Source organism: Carettochelys insculpta, chromosome 1, assembly GCF_033958435.1.
Source record: "Carettochelys insculpta isolate YL-2023 chromosome 1, ASM3395843v1, whole genome shotgun sequence".
NCBI classification, from domain to species: domain Eukaryota; kingdom Metazoa; phylum Chordata; order Testudines; family Carettochelyidae; genus Carettochelys; species Carettochelys insculpta.
In genome coordinates this window covers 173,856,223-173,882,494 of record NC_134137.1, presented here as the reverse complement: position 1 = coordinate 173,882,494, position 26,272 = coordinate 173,856,223, and the positions used below count along the sequence as shown (strand labels likewise).

The window sequence follows — 26,272 nt, the reverse complement described above, 5'->3', positions numbered from 1 at the left end:
TTGCTAATAAAACAGAGTGGTCTGATAAATTGTGAGTCTGAGTCAAACTTTGACAACAGTCATGTTGAAAGGGCACAAGCGTGGTTCCACTGGGACCCGCTCTGCTCACTCCCTCCAAAACATCTGACATTGGTCATTGCTGGGAAACGGGATGCTGCGCTAGATCCACCACTGGTCTGACCTCGTACGGCCATTCCTATGTCAGAGCCCCAAAACTCCTTCTGGGGTCTCACTGAAAACTGTAGGTGCTTCAGCACTGTCACCTCAGTCCTGAGGCTACCAAGCAGCTCAGCACCTAACTCACACCTGAGACCCAGTGGGGTGTGTATGGTAGGAATTCCCCAGCTACCTCATTTCAGAGACTGAACCAGCTGATGCGCGCCAAGACCACATCTGAGCAGGCTTTCTCGGTTGGGCTCCACCCAAAAGCCAGCCAGAAGAGCACAGTGGTTAGGGCACTCTGGGAGGCAGGAGACTTGCATTCATATAATTTCTCCATATTCAGCAGAAAGAGGCCCTGAACCCTGTCTCTGACGTTCTGGGTGAGTGTTCTAATCATTGGGCTCCTGCGTATGAACAAGCACCGTCTCAGTGAGGCTGCGACACCAGATCAGTCTGAACTCCAAGGAAAACTTCTCAGCTGCAAATCCCATGGGGAGATAGAGGTTCTCCTCAGACCCAAAGTTAGGCACTGAAGTCCCCCCCACAGAAGCAGGACTTAGCACTCACCCCATCCTTACCATCCCCTATTGGCTAGCTCAGGCAGCTCCCTGCTCAGCTTGCCGCCTCTGAGTGGGTCTCATCCTGAGTTGCACCATACTCCCCATGCACTGCAGAGCAAACTGGGGTGCTGAGGGTTCCACTAAGGGCACAGCACCTACACTTAGACATTGCAGTGCTGAGCCTTACTCCTCGGAGACGAACTGCAGTGCTGACCCTGGCAAATACAGCTTAAAAACTACCTGCATTTTCCATTGCCAAGATACAGGGGTTTTCAATACCATGTCATGAAAAGCAGATTTAAATCACTTTTTTGGTACAGTTTTAACTGAAATTAGCTGTCTGCTTACTGGAGTATAATTTCCCGTGTATCCTTAAGGGTATCTGCATCCCTATACCAAACAGCAGGGGTGGGCGGGATTCAGCCCAGCTAACATTTCTGTCCCACCTGCCATGACTCCCAGCAGTTGCGACTCTCAAGCAGCATGAGACTCTTTGGCTGCCCCCTTGTGATCTCCGGGCAGCTAAAGGTCCCATAGCACAGTGGGGTGCAGGGGCAGGCTGCCCGCCACGGCTTCCAGAAGCAGCCAGCAGATGCTGGCGTACCTCTGCCTGCCTCTGTCAGGCTGCCCCACCCCCAGCACTGTGCCCACAGCTCTCATCAGAGGTGACTGGTGAGGGAGGGGACCAGCGAGCATTAGGCCCTGTGCCCTTCACCCTGCCCTGGAAAGGGCCAGGACAATCTCCCGCCGCCCCAGGCCCCTGTTCGGCCCCACCTATTCTCCCAGCTGAGGCAGCCTGGGGGAATAGTGGGGCCTTGGGGCTGGCACCAGCAGCAGGGGTCTGCATCCCCCTGCTGGCCTGCACTCACCAGAGGCAGGAGGAGAAGTGCAGCGAGGCAGCCACATTGGCTTTGCTTCCTGGCAGCTTCGCTCCCCTTCCCACTGGGTGCCACCCTCCCTGGGAGCGGCGCAGCTGTAGGAGCACAACAAGCTGGAGCCACCTCGTTGCACTTTCTATGCCACTGCTGGCGAGTGTGGGGTGGAGCTGGGTGGCACGGACCCCTGCTGTTCACTTTGTCGCTCTGGCCCACTAGTCCCCCCTGCCAGCTGCCGGCCAGCCCCTCCCAACCACAGTATTTGGGGGCACTTACGCCCTGGTGGGCCCCACACATCGTGCCTGGCTCCCGTGGGTGGGCACCAGCCAATAGGAGATGCAGGGGCAGTGCTTGAGGGTGGAGGCAGCATATGGAAGCCAGCTGCTTCCGTCTCCCACAGGGCTTTCAGACATGCCAGCAGCAGCCAGGCACTTCTGGGAGCTGAGCTCTACTGCCTGGGAGCCACCTGTGATCAGCACCCCCTAGCCAGCACCTGCACCCGGCACCCCATCCGCCCTGCACCCAGCACCCCCACCGCCCTGCACCCAAATTCCTTCCCAAACTCCATAATCCCTTACATTAATACAGTAGAAATATCAAACCTATGACAACTCCCCAAAATTCCTGGAGTGGCCCCCCTCCAAAAGTTATCGCCCACCCCGTCGTATAAAGGTGCCCAATTAACAAAAAGGGGGGGGGGCAGACCCACCCATGAGATGAATGGAACAGATGCTTCCCTTTGAAATCAAACAGCAAACTTCCAGTTACCCTCTTACAAAGTGATTTTCCTTCAACAGGGTTTAAAACAGTAAGCAGTTAGGATCCCACAGACCATACGACCAGATCATCTCTTCCCACCCCCACATGCACATGTGATCAGTGCAAGATGTGCAAGCCCAAGAAAAATCATTGATCAATTCCATTTGAAATCAAGAAGGAGTATTCTTAGATTTAAACTTCCCCTACAACTGAGAGTCAAGACGTCCACCATCCCAAAACTCTACACCCAGCCACATCTGTTGTACAATACTCGGATTCCCTCACTCTGGGGAAGCAATGGACAGAATGCAGTAACCTGGGACTTACCCTTCTACGCAGTGAGCTGCTGTCACTATCCATTCAGGGGTAATAATGGAGCCTCCACATACATGGGAGCCTTGGACATGAAGGCTGACCTGCCATGGCCATTCCTTCAGCGCTGAAGCACTTCCCCCCACAATTCTGCCTTGAAGATTCGCATTTTTACTGGAAATGCCACACTCTGAAAAATATGCACGGGGGAAGAGGTTGTGTTCAATGGTTATTGGCTGCAAGTCTCGAGACAATGATCATTCAAAGTAACATGGGGATCTCCCCATTCAAACAGCCGGCACCAATTAACAATCTGGAGAACGGGAACCTTGAAAGTTGAAGATTTTAAATGAAGTTTATCAACAAAGGTGTGTCACGTCCATCTGGACGGGTCGTTGTAGAGACTGACTCTAGGACCTTTGGCTCTGAAAGCACAAGCCAGTGGATCTCAACCAGGGGCACAGAGAGATCTCCGAGGGGGCCCATCAGCTCATCTAGGTGCTTGCCTAGTTTCACAAGAGGCCACAGAAAAAGCACAAGTAAAGTCAATCCAAGCTACAAATTTCATACAGACACTGACTTGTTTATTCTGCGTTAGAGACTGTAAACTGAAGTGTAAGTGTAACCCACAGACCTAGGTGTGGTTCACTCTCCCATGTACTGGTACATAGACCACTTCACAGAGCAAGAATAAGTGCTCTCTGCAGCCTAAGCTCACAGCCAGCTGGGCTTTAGCTCAAGCTATAGAGGCACTTGCACTAAGTTCCAGAGGTTCCACATTCAAGTCTACCTATCGGCATTTACACAAGGGCTACGTCTACACGTGCACCCAACTTCGAAATAGCTTATTTCGATGTTGCGACATCGAAATAGGCTATTTCGATGAATAAAGTCTACACGTCCTCCAGGGCTGGCAACGTCGATGTTCAACTTCGACGTTGCTCAGCCCAACATCGAAATAGGCACAGCGAGGGAACGTCTACACGGCAAAGTAGCACACATCGAAATAAGGGAGCCAGGCACAGCTGCAGACAGGGTCACGGGGCGGACTCAACAGCAAGTCGCTCCCTTAAAGGGCCCCTCCCAGACACACTTTCATTAAACAGTGCAAGATACACAGAGCCAACAACTAGTTGCAGACCCTGTATATGCAGCACGGACCCCCAGCTGCCGCAGAAGCAGCCAGAAGCCCTGGGCTAAGGGCTGCTGCCCACGGTGACCACAGAGCCCCGCAAGGGCTGGAGAGAGAGTATCTCTCAACCCCCCAGCTGATGGCCGCCATGGAGGACCCCGCTATTTCGATGTTGCGGGACGCGGATCGTCTACACGTCCCTACTTCGATGTTGAACGTCGAAGTAGGGCGCTATTCCCATCCGCTCATGGGGTTAGCGACTTCGACGTCTCGCCGCCTAACGTCGATTTCAACTTCGAAATAGCGCCCAACACGTGTAGACGTGACGGGCGCTATTTCGAAGTTACTGCCGCTACTTCGAAGTAGCGTGCACGTGTAGACGCAGCCAAGGACAATATTTATATTCCAACTGATTTATTTCTGTAGTAACAATGAGAACATAACCAACTTTTCTGTAACAGTGTGTTGTAAGGCTTCTGTATTTTTATGTCTGATTTTTTAAGCAAGTATAAATCAGACTCCTAAAAGGGATACAGTAGTCTGGAAGGGTTAAGGGCCATTCACATAAGCTGTTGATACCTGAAGAAATGAGTCACAGCAGTGTCAAACTCGTAACCTGCTTTACTTGGTCCATGCACTGCAGGGAAATGCAGAATCACACTAGTATCAACATAGAAGGCGCATGTATAGCTTCTCTACTCTTGGGCCGTGGCTACACTAGCCCCCGCCTTTCAGAAGCGGTATGCTAATGAGCCACTTGGGCATATGCTAATGAAGTGCTACCATGAGTATGCAGCTCCTCATTAGCATAAATGGCAGTTGCGTGTTTCGAAAGTGCTGCTTTCGAAATGCACGCCGCTTGTGTAGACGGGGGCCTGTTGAAAGGACCACCCCCAGACTTCGAAAGCCCCTTCTTCCCAAAACCAAATGGGAAGAAGGGGCTTTGGAAGTCCACAAGTCCTTTTGAAAGGGCCCTGTCTACATGGGTGGCGTGTGTTTAGAAAGCAGCACTTCCAAAACGTGCAACTGCCATTTATGCTAATGAGGAGCTGCGTACTCATGACAGCGCTTCATTAGCATATGCCGAAGTGGCTCAATAGCATACCGCTTCCAAAAGGTGGGGGCTAGTATAGCCACGGCCCTAGTGTGTTATTTAGTAGCTTTGCCATTTGTCTGCCAAGATGTCCAAAATTACTTCAAAATTCCATACCAAAAAGGTGTGATGCTCACTTACACTGCTCTTGCAGTGTGAACTATTGCAAGTAGGTGCTGGCCTCTGGATGGGAAATGAACAGGTGGCTCCTTTTAACCATTAGCATTTCAAGTGGAAGAAAAGCAAACTCCTAGTAAGCAACCCTCCCTGTATACGGGATTACTGACCCTCTTGCCCCAGCATTTTTCATAGGATGTAAGTCAACATGAGCTGTTGCTAGACTTTTCCTTCTCCTCCCACTCCACTCAAGGTACCTGGACTCCAAACTGCATACTCTTATCTTACTAATGAAGAGATGGAGAGCAGTTGCCAGGTTACCTCTCCAACAAAATGACTAGCTTAATATTTCATTCCATTTTTCCTTCCAACAAACTTAGAGAAGGTGTCTAGAGGCGGCAGATGGATGATTATTCTAAGTGACTGATAGAAGGGTGATGACTAGGGTAGGCAGAAAGAAGAGCTGTGTGAATTTGTGCCACACTGGCACACACACTTGTGTTCCTCTACTAGCCCACGACACAAAGAGGAAAAAAAAAAAAAAAGAGATCCCACACTCAGATACAAGCTGAAAGGCCAGGCATCATATTCGATCATTCTGGGTTTTATGTACAATTGTAGGGCTACATAAAAGATCATAGGACCAGAAAGGATCTTCTGGGTCATCATGTTCAGCTCTCTCTATTGCAGCAGCTGCACCGTAATATAATACGCAACAGACATAACAGGTATGTGAAGTGCCATCACTACAGATGCAAGGATCTCTCCCCTAGAAGCTTGTCAGGAGGGCACACTGTCCTTGCAAAACTATATAATAAAATGCCCCTTATCTATTTAGAACGAGGCACCTTACCATAAGATTCGAGGGGAACTACACATGAGCATAAGCAGAACTGAGGAGAAAGCTTTCCCTCCTCTGAACCATAGAAATTAAAATTGCTATGGATAATGAGAACATCCAGAGAGGGGTGGAAGAAGCTAGAAGGGACAAATGTCTCACTATCAGGGATTCATTTAAAAAAAAAAAAATTACACAATGGGCATGTTATGCCTCTCAATTGCCCCTTACTATGGGTTTCTGAAACTTTCTTCTAAAACATTTGATATTGCCCACTGTCAAAGAGGAGTCTGCATTAAATGGCTGATTTTTATAGGGCAATTTCTATATACATTTACTCTTGAGCAGATTATTAACAGGATCTGATAAAAGCAGCAATAATACACTTCGAGAAAATTTGGGAGCCACCATCCTGCTTGTCTCCTCTAACTCTCCCCCAGTCTCTTAACTTCCCCAGATTCTGCACTTAAACTCCAGCTACAACACCTGTCCCATCAGGGTAAGATGGGCTTCAGCACACAGAATCCTTGCACAGCTAGTTTCTAAACAATCACTGGAAGCACAGGCCAATTTAAAAGGTACACTCTTCTAAAGACACAGAAAATACTTACTTATGCAACGCAGAGCTACCACTGTTCCCGATAGACAAGAGGCACTGAAATAAATCAGAACAGAGTGTTTACTAGTGCATATAACAACTCTGCTTTGCAAAAGGCAGGCAGAGCCGATGCTCCAGCCACAGCAATACACTGTGCCCTCCACCCAGCTACATCCGTCTCCTTCTGTCTTGGGAATCATCATGATCTTGCTCCTTCTGAGACTGCTCTGCCACTGCTCACCTAGCCCTTCACTTCTGTCTCCTCTCTTCACAGTGGGAGTATGAGTGAGAAGCAGCAACGTAGAACTGAGATGCACATCAGCTGTGTCTGCACTGCTACTTTCAGCCCTAAAGCCACACCCCTGAGCTATAAAAGTTTTAGCACTGAAAAGCAGCTGTATGGATTTCTTGGCAATAAACATACCATTCCTCTTTTGGGGGGCTGATTTTGTTTTTATTGCCACCAGAACTCATCCCCCTCATCATCCCACCCTCATAAGAGAGCGGTTACACTGCCCACTTCACAGTGCTCTAACATAGCCAATGTAGAGAGATGAAGGGCAGAGAAAGAGAGGTGTAAATACATTAGTCCCTAGTACTCTAGGAATGGAGAGCGGCCCTCAGTCCCTCCTATAGCAACTTTTAAAAAAATAAAAAGGGGTGGGAACTGGAGAAATATCTAAGGGCAGCTGCCCACTTACCAGGGAACTGAAATGAGAGCACACGTATGTTTAGTAAAATACTTGGGGTCTGCCATTTTAGTGTCCTTTTACCTCTGCTATATGCATAGTCATACCACTCTAAAAAATGAGACCAAAATAATCCTGTGGATCATGTAATAGTTTATGGCTGTATGAATACAAAACTTCATAAAATAACTGAGAGAAGTTTTCCTAGAACAGTCTTTCAGATGGTGTGCAAAGAATAGGACTGACCACAAGAAGGAAAAAATCGGGTATCCTCAAAAAACTAAACTTTACTAAGTGGAAGCTCAAAAGTAAGCTTTAAAGACACAGTGCCAGGAATCATTGAGAAATTGTGGCTTTAATACAATGCATAACATAGGCGCTGTAGTGATCAGCAACAGAAACTTCTCTTCCCTCATGTTAAATAATGAATAATGGATTTTGGGGGTTCACTGACACATCTGAAAAAAGTCAAAAGTGTTTGGTGTCCAATTAAATGTTGTGTTTGACCTGAAACAAATGGTTACACTTAAAGGTTGATAGTTTTTAAAAACACTTATTTAATTTCATTTTTTTAAAAAGGAAAAAAAATGGAACAAAGTCATTTCAAAACACTGACCCCCTCAAAAAAAAACCCACCTTACAAATGCTTTGATTTTATTGGCATGTTTTGCTTTCATTTTTCCCCTCCACATAAAACAGTTTGGCAATAGTCTACATGAATTAGTGAAATATTTCCTTGCCAACAGAAGACTTATGCCAAAAATTTTGTCAGCTCTAATAATTCCCATGAGAGGTGTTAGAATTATAGTGATGAAGGAAGCTGCTTTGTTTTCAACAGTTAAAAGTAAACCAATATAAAAATGCTTATGAAATACAAATACCTTTTGTACAGCTTTTTGTATAGGTCTATGTTCCCAGCACTTGTATTCAGCTTCATAAAGCTTGTAGAACCTCTCTCACTTGCTACTCTTTGACTATAGTAATAAGTATTTCTGTACAAAACAAAATGTTAGTAAGACACAGATATTTCAAATCCTAGCATGAAGTACCCTTTTAATAATGCAAACCCATCCACGAATAACAACAAGAAGTCCTGTGGCACCTTATGGACTAACAGATATTTTGGAGCATCAGCTTTCATGGGCAAAGACCCGCTTCGACAGATGCATGAGGGTCTTTGCTCACAAAAGCTTATGCTCCAAAATATCTGTTAGTCTATAAGGTGCCACAGGACTTCTTGCTGTTTTTGAATATACAGACTAACACGGCTACCTCTCTGATACATCCACCAATGTAAAGCTTATGACATGAACACCATTATGGAATATTACATCATTAGAACCTCAAAGGTGCTGTACCATGGCAGAAGTACATTTCAGTTTCTAAGTATTCTCAGTGTCCATTTTTACTGTCAAACAGGATCTTGCTTTCCTTTAACTTTTTCATGGTGAAGATCTCCAACTTCTAACTTCTCTAATCCATCATTCCAACCACCTCATGGACAGAAATGCAGTCACACCACCCCGTCAGCATTTGGGAATCTTTTCCCCCTTCCCCCAACCCTCACTTCCAGCAGCAACAATAATTACAGCTGTGGAGGATTTCAGGTAGATAACAATAAGTTACTGTGATTGGAATTTGTCCAGAAACTGTGGTTAAATGTCAACTCTTGTGAAAGAGCACAATAAATCTTCAGTGTCCTCCAGAGGTCAGGGCTATCTATGTCATATTGGTCAAAAAGAGTAAGTTTCTATAAGATTTTATGTTCACACAGCACTCTCAGGATACAAGGATCTTAAGCAAGCAAGACTGCTGACAGGGGAGGTGGCAAAGGGGGCATTTGCCCTATGGCCTGGCCATTTACAAGGGCACAAGACTCTGGACCCTTTAAATCACCATAAGAGCCCGAGATGGCACAGTCCAAATGGTGCCAAGGTCAGCTGGGGAGGTGCAGCCTGATGTGGAGTGGGTGTTATTGAGGGCTGGCTGCCCCTAGCCCCGCCCCTTCTGCGGGCCTGGGGCCAAGTGAGGTCCACCACCAGCCCTATAAGCAAGTAGTGTGCGCGCATGTGTCTATTGCTGCACAAACACATCCAACACCTATCATGTATGGCGTATGCGCCTCGTGTTTTTGACAAGTCCTCACTTTGATTCAGCAACACCTCAGGATTTTTACTTTAACTGGGACTGTTTTCTAGTCAAGAAAATTAGATTAGCAACAGAAAAAGCAGAAACTGTCCCCTTGCTGCAGGCTTCCATTCTTTGAAAAATGTCATGGAACAGCTGTGTTGACTGTTAGCCTTTTGTGATGAGAGTATTATACTTACATGTTATATCCCATGTCTTTGCAAGCTGTTTTTCCATAGGAATCATTCCAGTCATCATGGCACACTGGATACCAGGATTTACTGACTGATGAATACACCTCCAAGATAAAGTTTGGTCCATAGAGTCTAACTGCAACCAAGGGAGACAGCACTGTTGACCATCCCATTCAAAGCCTCCAATTTTCATATTCTTAAAAAGTATTTTGCACCTACTACTCCTACAAGTAATCTCTGAAACAGCTACATCTACAAGACAGAAGGACATGGTGTCACTTCTTCATTTCACACCACTTTGAGGATAACTAGTTTCTGAGTTTCCCCTGTATATTCATTTTTTATGAAATATGAATAAAAATAAAATTGTGAACTGACAAAAATTGTCAGTGGCTCTAAAAATACGTGACACACCTGAGATTACTTTGATTTTAAAGAAAAAAAATCCAGTTGATGTTATATTCTGACATGCTTCAGGAAGTTCTCATTTACTGGATTTTTGTGTGTCATTTTAATTCCTTTATTTAAACCCATTTGAATGAGTTATTACCTTAAATTGTATTTACATATTAGAGTTCATTTTTTATTATATGATCACTTTAAAATTAGCACAACTCTTTCCCATGCTCCACCCTCAGCCTGAGTGAATGGCAACAACAGATAAGCTGAAGAAAGGGCAAGAAATTTATGTCCTGTACTAGCATAAAGGATCATTAAGCAAGGATTTTTTCCATGGAACAGCTTACCATATACCTTCAGTCCCTGATACATTTCTGATTGGAAGAGCTAGTATGGTACAAAGGGAAGACAGAAAAAAAAAAAAAAAGAGTTCAACATGAAAAGTTTAAGCACAAGACAATGGTTGGAATAAGCTACATTACTGAAAAGAGACCCAGTAATGCAACCAAACAGGAAAAATCATCCTTTAAAAGGATGCAGACTTAACTGTTGATACTATCCAGAATACGTCAGAAGATCAGAGTTCCAAAACATGTGAATAGGTAATGCATTAGTTAGGATTTTTTTTGCGGAGGAGGTAGAGGGAAAGGGGTCAGAAAATTCCGATTAGTTAAAATGGAAACTTCGCCAGTAAAGGTTCGGTTTCAATGGTCTAGGATGGACTCTCTGGTCAGAAAGAGACTGACCGTAAGTCACTAACAAACTGTGAGGCACCCCTGTTTAAATCCCAGTTCTGCCTAAATTGCAGCAGGGACTTGAACTTTCTTCTACCTCCCAGGTGGACTATTCTGGGCTGGATAGCTAGCTGTTTCTCTCAAGAGGTTCAAAGGTCTTTCTTTGAAATCTCAAATTTTTTTATGGGGCAGGAAAACTGTTTCCCGCCCAGCTATAATGATAGGATCAAATTGAACATTATGTCCTTTTCAAAACTATTTTCCAGACGTCACCTATTACAGAACACAGATATAAAAAACAAGGTGGATGTGGCTTTTGAGTTTGCACATTAAACAATATTCACAACAAATATTCTCTGGTAACTACAGTCAGTTCATCATGAAAGTCTCCCTTTCCTGATTTCTCCAGCTGAAATCACTAAGTCAGTTAGACAGAGGCCTACACTGAAAATTATGTAAAGCATTGTTTGGAAGGTGAAGCTTTCTGGGGGATGGTAGAAAGCTTCCAGATTTTTTTTTTTTTTTGGCTTTTGTGAGACGAGCAGAAATTCACATGAGACAGGTATAATTATTTCACCAGGGAAACATGCAAGGGAGAGGTCAAAACGTGAAAAAGCTGGTGGAAAAGGAAGCTTAAGAAGAAAAGAGCCAAGCCATGTCACTTAACTCAAAGAGGTAGTACATCCCCTACCCACTGCAGAGATTGTTGGAAGCAAGCAGCTGCACAATTGACAATGCAAACATTTCTAGAGCCTTGCCTATATGAGAAAGTTGCACCAGTTTAAGATGTAATTTTAAACTGACCTACTGAACAATGCTATACAGAACATTTTGATTTGGTTTAAGTGTGAGTCATGTTAGTTCAATGCCACTATTAGCCATGAATTTAACTTACTTTAAGCCACTCTAAAAATAAAAAAGGGTCTATAGAGGAGTTTGCATTTAAATCATCTTAAACCAAGGTACTATTGTCACCTCCATATGAGCTGCTGGAAGAGGGCCACCTCCACCCTGACTGAACTGACCTCATCAACTATGGCCTTCCTCTTGATTGGGACTCCCTCCTTTTCATGCATCTGTATATTAGACCTCTGGAATCTCCACTACTTTGCATCTGATGAAGTGGGTCTTTGCCCATGAAGTCTTATGCTCCAAAATATCTGTTAGTCTGGAAGGTGCCAGAGGACTTCATGTTGCTTCTGCTTTCTAATGTAAACAAGGGTTAAGGAAGGTGTGGTGTAGTGGCAGATAGGTGTGTGTATGTGTGTGGCTCACAGAGGGTGTGGCGCTCCTGCTGAGGGTAACCTAGGCAACCAGGTGACACCTCTGGACTGCAGACAAAGGAGGAGGAGCCAGACGGGTTTGAGTTGGAACTGGGGGTTGGAAAGCAGTTGGTCTGGGCTGAGAGAGAGAGAGACACAAGGAGGGGGCAAGGCCCTGGCTCCAGAGGCCCCTCGGGGCCTCCTCTCCCCAACATGGATTGGACTGGCTGTCTCTGCCGGCTGTACTGACTCTTCTGTACAACGCTGTGCCCTGTTGGTTAATAAACCCACTGTTCTGCTGAGTGAGAGTCACTCCTGCCTGAGGACAGGGTGCAGAGCTGGGGACCCCTGAACCCCATCACACTGCTGTCAGGAGTGGAATGTACTGCACCCCAAGGATGGAGAATCCAGAAGTAAGCAACTGGGGCCCAGGAGGAAGAAGGGGGACCAGCGAGATCCAGGTGTGCTGACGGACAGCGAGGCACAGTTCCCCAAGGCGGAGGGGCTTGTGGCTGAACCCGAGTAACTGCGGTCGTGGTCCTCGAGAGGAGGTGTCACACCCAAGGAGGGTTACTCCTGGGAGTCCGTTGGAATCACTCCCAGAAGGTGGAGCTGCCGAGGGCCCCCCGGGAACGAGTGACCCCCAAGGAGGCTGACACACTGAAGGAACTCTTCCCAAGAGAGTGTGGTCGTGGTCCTTGAAAGCGGGTGTTGTACTGAAGAAGGGGCTCTTCTGGGAGTCTGTTGGAGTCAGCCCCAGAGGATGGAGGCACCTACAGCCTAACCCCGGGGAACGTGTGACCTGGCACACTGAAGGGATTCTTCCAGGAATTGTGGGGTGCAGCAGGCATTGGCCTGTGAGTCGGCAACCACACTCAGCAACTCCACGAGGAAGCAGCAGCACCTGGAAACTGAACTGAGATTAAAGGAGCTCGACAAGGCAGCATGAATGTGCAGTGGCAGAGTTGAGAATTAAGGAAACTCCTGGAGGGGTGAGCCCAGATCGGGGCAGGGAACCCTGGACTGCATGGAGCTCCGAACCTAACGGCCTGCCACACTTCAAGGAGGGAAGGAGTGATTCCAATCCATCATCTACTAGTGGCCAAGACAGGCCTGCGAAGAGTTTTCCAGGCCTGGGCTGAGGAAGGGTGCCTGTGCGTCTGCGCAAGAAAGCAGCTTGTCCACTGGGAATGGCAAGTTGTCTGTGAGAAGCTGCCTCACTTTCTGGGCGTGTGTCTGAGACCAGCCAGGGGGGCTGGGACAAAGGAGAGAGTGTCCCCAATTGTCTGTCTGTGTTGAACAGCAGCAGCATGTCCAGGGAAAGAGAGCAGAGCCTGCATTTGAAAAAGGTGCCAACAAGGAAACTAGTGTCCATTGTCTGAGGAAGACTCCCCCAGCCTGGGGTGGCTGGAGAGGGAACTACGAAAGAACATTCCAGGTGTGACTCTGAATCCAGCCATGGGGGCTGGAAGAGAGGAAATGTCTCTGGGATGGGCAGTGGCATCCCTGATAAGGATGCTGGTCCTTGGTGCAAGGGTGTCTCTATTTCTAGGGAAGTGAGTCCTTTGTCTGAGCCTGTAGGGGCTCGAGATGGGATCAAGATGCCAGAGTTGGATCTGAGTGCAGCTGAAGCCCAGATGGGAAGTGGGCCTACCTCTGTGTCTCTCAGGGAGAATGATGCTTTAACTCGGTCTGATACAGCTAGTATCATCAGGGAATCCCAGAGACCAGACAATTCTGGTACTTGTTCTTTGCCTAATGCTGAGTTGTTACTGGGAGGGGGTGAGAGGACTCTGTCTGACCAGAGTCATCTTCGAGCCAGGACACAAAAAGAGCAGACTGGCAATGGAGTTGTGCTGCCTGATGCAAATAAAGAAGCTGATGTGCAGAAGGGAGGAAAGTGATCCTAACCTTTCATCTGGTGGTACTAGCTGTCTACCTGGAGGGGGATTATGTGGGAATCTGCCTGATGGGCCAGAAGTGATCCTGGGTGTAGGTGAGACCCAGGGTGTAGATGGGCCAGAAGTGATCCTGCGTGTAGGTGAGACCCAGCTGGGGGGACTGGCAGGGAGCAGTGCTCCTGTGGAGCCAGAGAAGGGTGAGTTATTGTTTGGGGGAGCTCTTGAGGAAGAGAATTTCCCTGAAACTTTTCCTGAGCAGTCTGTGGGGACTGCGGAAAATGGGATTGAGGTAAAGGAGAGTGAACAGGAAAGGTGCTTGTCTGTAAGAGCCAGATCCAGCCCTTTGCCTGTGGGAAGTTTGTTTCAGCTCCCTATGGCCAGGACCTACCTGAGTGTGAAACCACTGGCTGTGCTCTGGAAGGGTTCAAAGCAGGCAGTGTAAAGGTTCCTCAGGAACTGGAAGTTGGTCCAAGTGAAAACTATCAGGGAATGTGAGCAGCCCTGTGATAACCAAGTGAAACAGCTGCACAGTCAATCTCTGGAGCATGCAGGAGAGGGCCAGCAATTCCCTATCTCCAGATGCTGGAAACACTTATATTCTCATAATGGATTCGACTTCTGATTCCATGGGGAGGCAGAAGTTGGAGGTGGAAGGACAAAGGAGCTGTGGGTCTGGTGGGCCAGTAAGGGATAAAAAGGGATTTCTTCATGTGGATCTTGCATTGGGGACTCAACAAAGCAACTTTCATAAAGCAAAACAAAAAGCAGTCAAGTACCACTTTAAAGACTAGCAAAATAGTTTATTAGGTGAGCTTTTGTAGGACAGACCCACTTCTTCAGACCATAGCCAGACCAGAACAGACTCAATATTCTGGTCTGGCTATGGTCTGAAGAAGTGGGTCTGTCCCATGAAAGCTCATCACCTAATAAACTGTTTTGCTTGTCTTTAAAGTGCTACTTGACTGCTTTTTGTTTTGATAGTGTATAGACTAGCACAGCTCCCTCTCTGTTACTTTTCAGAAAGCAGTTTGGTATGCAAATTTCCAGACTGGTTGGGTGGGGGAAGTCATCCTGAAGATCAACAATGGCCCAGCTCTTGTTAGAAGGGAGGGCACACCCAGAGAGATCAGATTTCCACCCCACAGGACAAGAGAGAAGATTAGAACTTGATGGTGCAACGAAAGGCCTCAGCCATTTAGCCCCAAAATGCCAGATTTTCAAGGATGTTGCACAAAGGTTGTGGTATAACAAAGAGCAATGCAAATGTGTAATTGCAGTGGGTTTGTCTTGTTACTCATGCTGACTGCTGTAACCAATGAATGCTGCTGCCAAAAGCTGTAGAATTGTACCATGTGCTGAATGTTTGGAAAGAACCATGTGATGTGTTGACGTGGACGTATAAGCATGAATCGTATGTTGAAGGAGTTTGTAATTCTGAAATGTCACTGTTGTTTCTGTAACTAGTCTTGCAACCTCTCTCATGAGAAGGAACATTCCAAACCTATTGTGTGGTATGGAAGGGGAAACTGAGGCACACAACCATTTTGGTAGTATGGCTAAATGCCAAGGGCGGAAAGCATTTGTACCTTCATTAACTGGACAGTGACTTAATTCCAAACATTTCCTGGAGCAGCTGTATGGACTGGTGGGGCAGGGCCCAGACCAGAGAAGAACGGTTTGATCTGCTGGTGCTGCAGCAGTTGTACGGGCTCTGCTGGACTGACTTGAGCACATGGTTGATGGACTGGAGGCTGAAGCAGGAAGACCAACCAATCTGAGGGAACTAAAAGGACTTGCCTGGCTGCATTACATGAAAGCGGCTGATGCCAAGCTCCTGATGTGGAGCCTCCTCCAGAAGGATGATGACATGTTGTTGGTACACATCAAGGGGAGCAGCCGATGTGTACCGAGGGTACAGCCGAGAGCACAGCCGATGCCGTGTCACATGGGGAGGGCCCCATATTTCCCCAGGTCACCAGCTGAGCGACCCTGCTCAGTTCAGTCTGGAAGGGGGGAGAGATGTGATGTAGTGGGGGGGGATACGAGTGTGTACATGAGTGGCTCACAGAGAGTGTGGGGCTCTTGCTGAGGGTAACCTAAGCGACCGGGTGATACCTCTGGACTGCAGACAAAGGGGGAGGTGGAGCCAGAGGGGTTTGAATTGGAACTGGGAGTTGGAACGCAGTAAGTCTGGGCTGGGAGAGAGAGAGACAAAGGAGGGGGCAAGACCCCAGCGCCAGGGGCCCCTCGGGGCCTCCTCTCCCCAACATGGATTGGACTGGCTGTCTCTGCCGACTGTACTGACACCTCTGTACGATGCTGTGCCCTGTCAGCTAATAAACCCGCTGTTCTGCTGCGTGAGAGTCACTTTTGCCTGCGGACGGGGTGCAGTGCTTGGGGACCCCCGAGCCCCATCGCAGAAGGTCACCAAGAAGCTTCCAAGAACCATTTTTCCTCTGCACACTTGAAATGCTTACCACATCGGTTTTCATCTTCACTATTGGGACAATGAGCCACTCCGTCACACCACTCAGATGGTGACACACATGTTCCTGAAGACCCGCACTCTATTGATGAGCCAGGACAGCTACTGATCACTATGAGAAGATTGGAGCAGAAGAAAGATAAGGATCCTTTTAAATGGCCACACACCCTAAGATAAGAGTCAGCTGCCAACGGTTTTGATTTCTGCTGAGTTTTCTGGGAGAATATCCACTTAAATAAGGCATATATTTGGGGTGAATCATCACTGGCAAAAGGGGACCCATGTACCCCCAAATACCATGGGCAGCACACACGGCCCAGCACTCAGCTGGTGGTTCCAGAATCCCTGGGCGGAGCGCAGAGACGGTCTGGTGCCCAAAGCTGGCATCCAACACCAGCAGGGCGAGAGGAAGCCGAGCAATGCAGTCTCAACTCACTTTGCTCTCTGGCCATGCTGCTTGGGAGGGGAGGGAAGGGGTGGGACGACCTCCATACTCACTGATGAGAAGCGGAGAGATGCAGCTGGGGCAGCAAAGCAAGCTGGGGCCAGATTGCACTGCTCCCCTCAACTGGCGAGTGTGCTCTTCTGGCTGCACTGCTCAGGGGAGAGGGATGGGGGGAGAAATGGGGTGGGCATGGATCCAGGACAGAGCAGGGGCAGGACAAGGAATGGAGCGGCTGTCCCGGCCCTTCCCCAGGCTTGGGGGACGGTCACTTGACCATTGGCCTGCATGACCCCACCACCAGTCACGCCTGCATTATGTTGAAAGAGCTTTTGCTGACACAATTTGAGGAAAACGGTGTATAAAAGAAATATGGGCAAGAGAGCTTGTACAGTGGAAGAATGTAAACCTTTCTACAACACAGGTCTATACAGCACATTTCTGACATAACAATTTTCCTGTAATGACCCATTGTTATGTTGCACACATTACAGTAAATGCTTTCATACCCGGCAGCCCCGGGACTGGGAAGTTGCCGGATATTCAAATATTCTGGATAATAGAGAAGTATACCTAGCAATGCATAACACTGAAGACAGACAAGGTTAGATATTAAGAAACAAACAAATATGTCTGCAGAGTGCTTTATTTACCAACACCGGTAGTACTGTACACTGTACACTTATACTGTATGTACTGTATTTATTTGTATTTACTTTCACTAGACTATACTTATGGCAAATGGAACTCAAATTTACTTATGACTAAAATGCCAGTTATTTGAGAGTTTTGGATGATAGACTGACAGGTATGGAAGAGTTTACTGTGTTTTTATACAGTACACTCCTGGGAGGGAGTTTGGGTGCAGGAGAGTGCTCAGGGCAGAGATTGGGGCACAGGGTCATAGGTTCTTGAATTAGGGGCATGGGAGGTGCTGCAGCACCCCCTGGCTTGAAGTGTTTCCCATTATATACAGGGTTTACAGTTTGGTTCACTGGCTCTCAGCACCCCCTACTCTACAGATTGTTCATGCTCAGGGTGCCTGATCTAGAAGGTGTTCATGTTGGGCAACTCCCCTTGCCTGTTCCTCCTGGTAGGGGTAGAGAGGTGTCTCGCAGCTCTGCATGACGCCTGTTCCCTGACCCCTGCTATCAGAACTCAGGGAGGGGTGGGAACAGTGCATGGAGTTGCCTAGCGATCCCTCCATCAGGAACAGCAGGCACTGGGAACCATTTCCAGGGAACCAGCTGAGGTCATGGATTATGACAAATAATGAAGCCTTTAGCTATTAAAGTAAGATGCACTACTAAAAAGGGTATCCTGTTCTAACTTGCCAACCACTAGAAGATGACGCACTTAGGTTTGGAAATGGGAAGTCTCAAGACATTTTAGCTTTGAACAGACAATTTCTAGCATCACAAACAACAAAAACACCCTTACCAAAATACCAGATAAGCACAGCTGCAATTATGGCAACAGTGAGTAGTATTGCAACAGATAAAACGATGCATAGAATTTTCTTAATTTCTGTAATGAAAAAGGAAGAAAAAGAAGAAGTGTCAGGTTTTCAAACAAATTATTTTATTGGACTAGATTTCAACCCTATCTCCCAGCAAGTAAATTTCAATGGACAGCTTTCAGTTTCTACACTAAGCAGGCATGACTCTGCAATTCAGATGTTCAGAGCCCCTCCATCTCAATGTCATTTCCCAAAACCAAATCTCATCTGTTAAATGAATATAATTAGTCTACATAAAAAGAAATCCAGAAAAATCTTACTTGGTGTGCACACTTTCGCTGAGGGCGGCTTTGGTTGTACTACTGGGGGAGCTGTCTGATGAGTAGGAACTCTCGTGACATAATGTGGTACTGATGGAGGATAATATGGATGAGGATATTGTGGATACATGTTAGTATCCACAGGCTGTCTGGTAACATAGAAGTTTTCTGGCTGATAGCCATGATTTTCATAGTATGGTGGTTGCCCCTAAGTAGCAAAATTGAGGTAAAGATGAAAAAAAAATATTATTGCAAAGTTAGAACAAATACAATATTTTCTTAAAATGTAAATACAGTAAAACCCCATTAAGACTCATACCACTATTTCAGAAATTCACTACACTCACGCACACAAAAAATAGACAAACCCTGCTAGGAAGCAGAAGGAGAGATTTACAGTGTGTCTACACAGCAAAGTCATTTCAGAATAAAGGCTGCTGTTCCAAAATAACTTTGCGAGAGTCTACTCAACCGCTATTTTAAATAAATTTGAAATAAGCCATCTGCTATTTCAAAATTAGCAAACCTCATTCTATGAGGAATAGTGCTTATTCCAAAATAGGTATTTTGGAATAGGGGCTGTGTAAACAGGGAGTAGGGGCTGCGTCAAAATAAACTATTCCAGAATAGCTTATTCCGCAGTAACTTTGCTATGGGCCATTTCTACACAGGCCACTTTCTCCGAAAGTGGCATGGTAATACACGGCCCGAAATATGCTAACAAGGCACAGATGCAAATTCCCCGTGCCTCATTAGCATACGATCACGTGATTTGGACGCCAGAAGACTGTTTAGAAGTACGGCCCCAGGGGAGCTTCCGGAAGGAAGTCCTTCTTCCAGACGCCCCTTCTTCTCGAAAATTTTTGGCCATGGAAATTAGCTATTTCAGATTAAAGCCACAGAAGCTAATCTGAAATAGGCTCTGTTGTGTGCAGACACAATAGTTCAAACTAAGTTTTGTTTATTCTGGGGCTTCCTTGTATTGTGGACACATTATTCTGGAATAGTTTATTTTGGGATAACAACTCCGTAATAAGCTATTTGGGAACACCTCTGTAGTGTAGACATACCCCTGGGGACACATTCTACATAGGGAATAATTTTAAAAAAGACAACTAACTTCCAATAGATCACATCACCCTCTAACTATATTTTGAACTTTATATTCCTTCAGAAAGGTGTTTGGTTTGATTTGGTCTGTTTGTTTGCGCTTCCTTGTATTTATGAGTGTCTTCTGTGGTTAGCTTTTCCTTTACTGAAAAACAATGAAAATAAAATAAACTGGAAAAATAGCACATTTTTTTTCTGATAACTTATTTCAGCCGTAATAATTTAGGGGGTAGTTACTGAGTTAGGTTCAAATTTTTCACGGATACATTTGTTTTTCCAGTTGACAAAGCTCCTTTAATGGTAATTGTCAGATCTCACTACTTCACTCTGCAAAGCCTTCATTACTTTTACCAAACACACCACATAATAAATAATGCTACATTCTGAATTATAATAAAAAATTACCCAACACAATCAACAAGATACATCTTGTCATGCAGAGCACTATGTCAGAGAGCTACCCCTGCTGCACTGTAGGGGGAGCAGGAGGGTTGGGGAAGCCACGCAGTCGCGTGGAAGGGAAAATGGCAGCCGGTGAAGGAGCAGCAGCATGTATCGCTCCAAATATTTAACAAAAAAAAAAAAAAAATCAAGATGACAATTTCATTTCTAACTTAGGTGATATTCTCATGCTTATTTTTCAAAAACATTCTTTTCTTTTTCTATTTTCTTTTGTACCAATTTCAGCTCTTAAATATTTCAGAATTCAAAGGATTTTACAATCAAATCAATGTCAACATTTTTTGCCATAGAAAAATTGAAATGAAAAGGTATAACTGGGATAGATACAGAAACTGAAAGAAAGCGGTAACATTTTAAAGAAAAATGATTTAGTAGCACATTGTGATTAGAAAGTACTAAGTCGGAGACTAGTTGGAGGTGTTAAAGGCTGGGGGCAGTTTAGGGCCATGGGGGTGCGGTTAAAGGCTGGCAGCAGGTTGGGGCAACAGGGAGCTAAAGGCTGGCTGTAGGAGTGACCGGGGTGGGGAGGGGGTTAAGGCTGGCGCCAGGTTGGGGCTATGGGAGGGTGAGGGGATTAAGGCTGCAGAGGGTTAATCAACAACTAGTAACTCAAGATTAATGCACATTTAAAAGATTCTAGTGTAATTATACAATGGGCAGTTTTGTATTCTCATAGTACCCTAGGAGAATGGCAGAGCACTAGATTCATAAACTACATCCATCACCGTGATATCAGCCACTTGAAACATGAGTTCCTTCATCCAACTCCCTATGAGGCAGGTAAGCATTCTTCCCATTTAATGAATTAGGAAACTAAAGTCACAAAACATTTTTTAAAAATACAGACGTATACCTGCGTTCACATTTAATGAACCTGATTATTAATTAATTAATCATTCAATGAGCTGCTACCTATAGAGAACAAAGTTGAGTATTTAATGACTTACTGAGTTTATATCCATCTTTGCTTTGTCAAAAGTGCTGAGACAGCTCAAGTGTTTGGGAAAACTTGGAATAACCTGTAAATAAGCAAAACCATAAACATTCGTAGCATTACAATTAGATCTGGCTGAAAAACTTATGACAGCAGATTTCAGTAAGAAAATGCAATTTCTACATAAATCAAAACATTCTGCAAGAAATCAGATTTCAAACTTCACAAGAGGAAAGTACTGAAACATGTATATTATGTAAAACAATGTTTTTATACTGTTAACACAATAAAGGTTAAAACTAAATATTTCAGAATATTGCAATAGTTGAAAAGAAAGGGAAAAATAGAAAAACTGAGGAAGAAAAGAAAAACTATCCCACTCTGGGACTTCCAAAGTCTCTGAATTTCCTGATGATTTTCAACCATCTCTTGTTAAGATGCAACCCAAAAAGCACAGTGATATTCTTAGTTGTGATTGACATTTAAATTATCCACTTCTATCTAGAAAGATGCTGCCTCAATTAAAGAAAATTAGTTTCTTAGCTTTCTAACATTAATTAGACATAAGAACATGAAATAAACTATCAACATTGCAGATTTAATACCGGAGTTTGCCAGTTAGGCTCCAGCTCTCAAACATGTACCTATATTGATGAGGAGGGTGGACAGTGACTGTTAACTAACAAGCGCTAGAACTAAAAAAATCCATCATCCTTCTCCCCTTCACCATAAATTTAAGCACTGATTCTAGGACGGACTAAGAATAAAATGGAAAAAAAAAATCAGGTTTTCAAAGACAATTCAGTTGGACCACCACGTGCATGCAGAAAAGAAAATCCAAGTAACTGCTGTCTGTTATGCAGCCAAACATTCAAAATCAATGCCTGTTGCGAGCACCGAAGGAGAGGCAGAAAGGAATGTTCCTGTTCAAGTATAAGCTCAAAGTTCATCTTTACATTCAAGGTAAATGCAAATAAATGTGCTTTAAGAAGTTTAACACACCGTCTTAACTACTGTGCTGCAAGAAAAACAGCCAGTTGCCAAAGTGCCCCATAGCTCAAGGTCAACTGGGTGTTGTGCTGGCTCTCACCAGAAGAATGCTAATCCACTCAGTTTTTATCTTTATGGAAGAAAGCTGCAATTTTTTGCCTGAGGGTACGCTGCAATCAAATACCTGCCAGGGGTGTGTGTTAGGATCCTGGGGCTATCAAAACTGCAGTGCAGAGCTCCAGGCTACTCCTGAGTGGGCAGGAAAAGGATAGGAGCGCACATGGACCACAGTACAGAAGATTGGTAATGAGGAAAATGGGACTAAATTGCAGCCACCTTTTTAGTGGACTGCAAAAGTGACGAACAGAACATACCAACACTCCACAATAATTTAGAATAGGAAGGCTGGGGGAGGCGGAGAGGTTGTGGGGCAGAACCAGTCAAAGCTACAGGAGAAATTTAGTTCAGCAGAATGCTACTCATCTCATCTGGGGAGAACATTGGGGTAAACTCCATTTACTTTTACTCACAGGAAAGGCAATGAATACGGTGAACACGAGTTGTCAGAACCTCTGTTTTATGTCTTATCCATTGTTACTCGTTGAGTTCTGCCCTGCCTCAGAGGTTAAGTAACACTTCGCAGAAGGGCTTTTTCTAGTCTCTGAAAAGAGAGACACGGAAACAGAACAGTAAATCAACCCAACCTCGAAAGACCTACTGCCTCGTCAGCCTCTTAAATAAAAGACTTAGGTTATATCTACACTACAAAAAGGTACTACAGCCCAGCTATCAAGCTGCAGCTGTGCTGCTATAGTACCGTAGTATGGACAATTGCTATCCAAACAGAAGATGGGTTTCCACTGCAGTATATAATCCAGCACCACCACCTCCTGAGAGGTGACTGAAAAATTCCATCCTCCTGGAAGGAAAAAATCCTTCCATTGATCCAATGGCATTTAAACTGGAGTTTAGGTTGGCCTAACTATTCTCTCAGGGTTGTCAATTTCTCATGCCCCATGCAACAAAGTTACGATGAACTAAGTTTTAGGCACAGTAAACCCCTGAGATACACGCAACCGAGTTGTGTGTGTCTCATGTTAACGTGACTGTTTTCCCTGACAGGAGTGGGGAAAACTGTCAGGAGCAGCAGCAGCTCCTGTCAGTGGCAACAGCTGAGAGTCAGGCTGCCATCCCTGACAGGAGTGGGGAAACTTGGCTGCCACCACTGACAGGAGCAGTTTCCCACCCCAAGGAGTGGCAAGTAGCTGGGAACCAGGGAACAGCCTGACATCTGGCTCCTGGCTCCTACCCCCATCCGCTGGCAGGACCTGGGAAACTGACCAGCACATGGCTGCTCAGTTTCCCAGGTCCTGCCAGCTGAGGGGAGCTGGGAGCCAGGCTGCCACCTGGCTCCCCACTGCTCAAGGGTAACTCCCTGAGTTACCTGAAAATTCAACTTACACAGGGTTGCCAAGAGCAGAACCTCCATGTAAGTTACAGGTCTGCTGTACAGACTAGGGCTTAAGCATTCTAAACACTACAGCAGTGCAGCAATGGCTAGGCCTGTGTAACCCACAATACCAACACAGACTACAGCAACCAAAGATGTTTTGTTTTGTTTTTATTTTTCATTGCTATAGGAACTCCCTGAGCAATGACTGCTAGGCCAATGGAAACATACTTCTGTTATCCTAGTAGTACCTGCAGCATGGTTTAGGTCTGCACAGTGCTTGGAATTGCGGATTTCTAACACCCCAAGTGCTGTAATTACATCAATCCACATTTTTATGGCTCAGAAGGGTAGCCATGTTAGTCTGCAACTTGAGAAACAAGCAGTCCTGGGGCACCTTACAGACCTAAACATTTATTAGGCCATATGCTTTCATGGTGCCATTACAAAGAAGGAACCATACGCATTTTTACTTTCCGTAAGATACGATACTGCTAAGAAGTTTATAAGTTTCTCATATCTACATCATCCATCATTATTTCACCAACTATTTCCCCTCTCCCGTGTTTTCAGAAAGTGATGAAGAGATACTACCTCATCAGTCACTGGCTTTTGCACCAGAATCACCAATACAGCTTTTATTAACGTGTCATCCCTTCACTGGCTGACAATTGTTCCATGTTAACAAGTCACAGAATATAGGTCCTAACGACACAACATCTATTTATCATCATTTATACAAAAGTATGTAAAAAAAAAAAATCACACTTATTTTCATAGATTTTAAAGAAGGTTAGATTGTGAACGAGTTAATGTCTATTAAAAATACCAAGCTGCCTCATGGAAAACCAATGTCCTGAGGATAGTAACATGCTAGCTACTATTATGGAGAGACTATTCATTTTCTAGTAATTAAAGCTACACCTGATTTCAAGACCCTGTAAAACTCATGTTCTTCCCAGCGTGTATTGTTAATGCTCAAAATACAATCTTCTTCTAACAGTGTGAAAGAAATGCTCCAAATACTTTCAGATGAGGAGATTTTAAGATGACTGAATTTTAAGAAAAGTTTAACCTTTATATCTCTGTATGTTGACAACTGAGATAAATGTCTCAGTATTCACCTGGGAAGTAACTTTTCATGGTATCCTTCTTCATAAGATAAGTGGGAGCTTCCTTTCCCCACCCCCATCCAATGGCTGTAGATAAAAATGCCAATTCATCTTCCATGTAACTCACCAGGTTTGCTTATCATACGGCAACTCGCTTGCTGAAGGAATTATGAAGTTTTAAGCTACCCAGTGAACCCTTCTGAAGAACTGTAATGCACTTGGGGCCTAACCCAATAATTGTTAAAGGTTACAGGAAAACTTCCACTGATATTATGGAAGTTGGAGTGGGTATCTTCACAGGTGCCTTCTCAGAACTCTTCTGCCCTACACCCATGATCACGAACAGTGTCCTGGAGTTCAGGCCTTAAAAGGCTATAGCATTAGCTAATAACTTGGTTACAGGGAAGAAGGAAACCTTTTGGGAGATCACCAGCAACACTTCCTGAAGGAAACAGGTCTTATCTTCAAAATCAGACATCCAAGGTAAAAGACTGGACTTTCCTTAGGGTGGGCAGTCCAAAGAGGGTTTTACCTCTATTCTGGGCACATTTATAATTTTCTGCCAATTAAATTTTTAACTAGAGCTATTGAGCAAAGCTCATTATGATATGGTGAATACATGGCCAGTTCAGGAACAGCAAAGGAGAAAATCTGTTGTTTTTTCAGCATCAAACATTTGTTTTGTCAGCTCTCAGGCCTGCCAGTGCATATTGTAAAGAAAACCAGTAACAGAATATTTCAAAACATGAATCACAAAAGGTACACAAAAATATAAATTGCTCTGACTAAACCAGAAACTTTCTAAAAGCCTTATGCAAATGTACAGGTTTTGTTTATTTTCAGCGCTTATACCAAAGATAGCTTATTAAAAAGGAAATAAAGGGCTCATAGCTGATCCTTGCTCTTCAAAACAGTAAGTATCTGTTTAGCAGGGAGATACTAAAACGTTCTCTTGGCTACATCCACACAAGAGGCTTTTTGTGGCAAAACTGGGCTTTTGTCAGGAGAAAATGAGGAGTGTCTACACACGAAGTGCGCTTTGTTGACAGGTTGTCGACAAAACCCAGCACATCTGCCAGCAGCGTTATACCTCTCCCCGTTCAGGTATAACGCCTCTCTCAGCCATATTCTGTTGGCAAAATGGCCATGTAGATGCTCCAGGTCCCTTTTGTCGACAGACAAGGCTTCTGGTTCACTGGGCAGCCCTGTTTGTAAAGCTTCCGGTCAGGTGTTCTTTCAAGAGGGTATCGGGCAGTCTGGCTGCTCTCTGTCGATAGAGCGGATTGCTCTTTCGATCTGCATTTACGTGTAGACACAATCTGTCGACCGAAGATTTGCCAGGAAATCCCTCCCGACAGGCACCCCCGTCGACAGAGGCTTCTCCTGAAGACGTAGCCTATAAAAAGTTTCTCTGCATGTTAAAATTCGAAGTTGGGCTGTGGCGGCATTTTAACACAGCAGTGTGGTCACTGAAGGAGCGCTGTGAGAGAAGCAAACAACCCTCCACAAGGGGAGTAGCTAAGAGTGCTGGGAGAACTTGCTGAAGACGGGTGGAGGAGGAGGAGAAAGGGGTGGCAGAGGTAGGGCTTGCACCCCTGAGCAAGAAAGTTATAGGGCAGTAACTTGCTAGAGCAGACAAGCCCAAAGTTGTTATGGGGTATTTGCTTGGCTGTGCAGAGACTTAATCATGACACAAAATTCAGAACTTTTTACTCATCTGGCCTTACAACCCTCCAAAATGAAAACTGTAGCTCAA

At 45.2% G+C, this 26,272-nt stretch overlaps 1 protein-coding gene across 3 annotated transcripts in view; it reads right to left on the bottom strand.

Moving 5' to 3' along the window:
* TMPRSS2 (transmembrane serine protease 2) overlaps positions 1–26,272 on the bottom strand; it is a 61,885-nt gene that overhangs the window by 19,737 nt on the left and 15,876 nt on the right. For 2 of the 3 annotated variants that reach the window (XM_074995852.1, XM_074995860.1), the window contains exons 2-10: positions 22,485–22,615; positions 20,978–21,049; positions 18,459–18,666; positions 18,120–18,206; positions 16,230–16,349; positions 9,463–9,592; positions 8,017–8,127; positions 6,460–6,503; positions 2,684–2,858 (exon numbers count right to left, since the gene is read on the bottom strand). In XM_074995852.1, the coding sequence (XP_074851953.1) occupies positions 2,684–2,858; positions 6,460–6,503; positions 8,017–8,127; positions 9,463–9,592; positions 16,230–16,349; positions 18,120–18,206; positions 18,459–18,666; positions 20,978–20,992 (890 nt within the window). In that variant the 5' untranslated portion in view covers positions 20,993–21,049; positions 22,485–22,615. The remainder of the gene's footprint in view (positions 1–2,683; positions 2,859–6,459; positions 6,504–8,016; positions 8,128–9,462; positions 9,593–16,229; positions 16,350–18,119; positions 18,207–18,458; positions 18,667–20,977; positions 21,050–22,484; positions 22,616–26,272) is intronic. The other variant, XM_074995868.1, reaches the window with a different exon arrangement.